The sequence below is a fragment of the Etheostoma spectabile genome, chromosome 24, assembly GCF_008692095.1.
Source record: "Etheostoma spectabile isolate EspeVRDwgs_2016 chromosome 24, UIUC_Espe_1.0, whole genome shotgun sequence".
Lineage (NCBI taxonomy): Eukaryota > Metazoa > Chordata > Actinopteri > Perciformes > Percidae > Etheostoma > Etheostoma spectabile.
Genome location: NC_045756.1, coordinates 9,798,611 through 9,799,118, shown reverse-complemented (window position 1 = coordinate 9,799,118; position 508 = coordinate 9,798,611). Strand labels below are relative to the sequence as shown.

The following is a 508-nucleotide window of genomic DNA, read 5'->3' as shown; positions in this document are numbered from 1 at the left end:
CCCCCACCCCCTCCATCTCAGAGGCAGCTGCAGCGTACACGGACGTGGACGCTCCCTCGGCTGGAGTCTAAAAAGGAAACGAGAAAGGAGTTTTACTTCCAAAACCAAAAGCAACAAAACATTTCTTTGGGGGTTAATCTTAGCAAAATATGCAAAACAATTCGGGAACACAAAGTAAAGATTCATTTTCACTTGAGTGAAAGAAGACAAATTCTACAGTGAGGGATCTGGAGGTCCCCTATTGTTTTAAAGGGTACTGTATTTTGTGTTTTACTGTTGTGTCTAAGTAACTGTTGGGAACAACAATTTTAGAAATGAATCCAGTATAAAAGCAAGATGGCAGAATCATAAACTGCAATGAAGCATTCATGGGCACATGTTCTCCGTCAGTTTGGTTATTTACATGGAGTCTGGTGGGTTACCCTTTGACTAAAAGGTCTATCTCTGTAGGGATCCATCCCATAATGTTGTCACACACTGGTGGTTCTGGCTCTGGATCTGTGGAGTC

The 508-nt window shown here is 42.5% G+C and overlaps 1 protein-coding gene across 4 annotated transcripts in view; it reads right to left on the bottom strand.

Annotated features, from left to right (window-relative positions):
• dhrsx (dehydrogenase/reductase (SDR family) X-linked) overlaps positions 1-508 on the bottom strand; it is a gene marked incomplete at its 3' end in the record, with an annotated part of 7,012 nt that continues 6,504 nt past the window's right edge. For all 4 annotated transcript variants that reach the window (XM_032506575.1, XM_032506577.1, XM_032506576.1 and 1 more), the window contains 1 exon segment: positions 1-67. In XM_032506575.1, the coding sequence (XP_032362466.1) occupies positions 1-67 (67 nt within the window).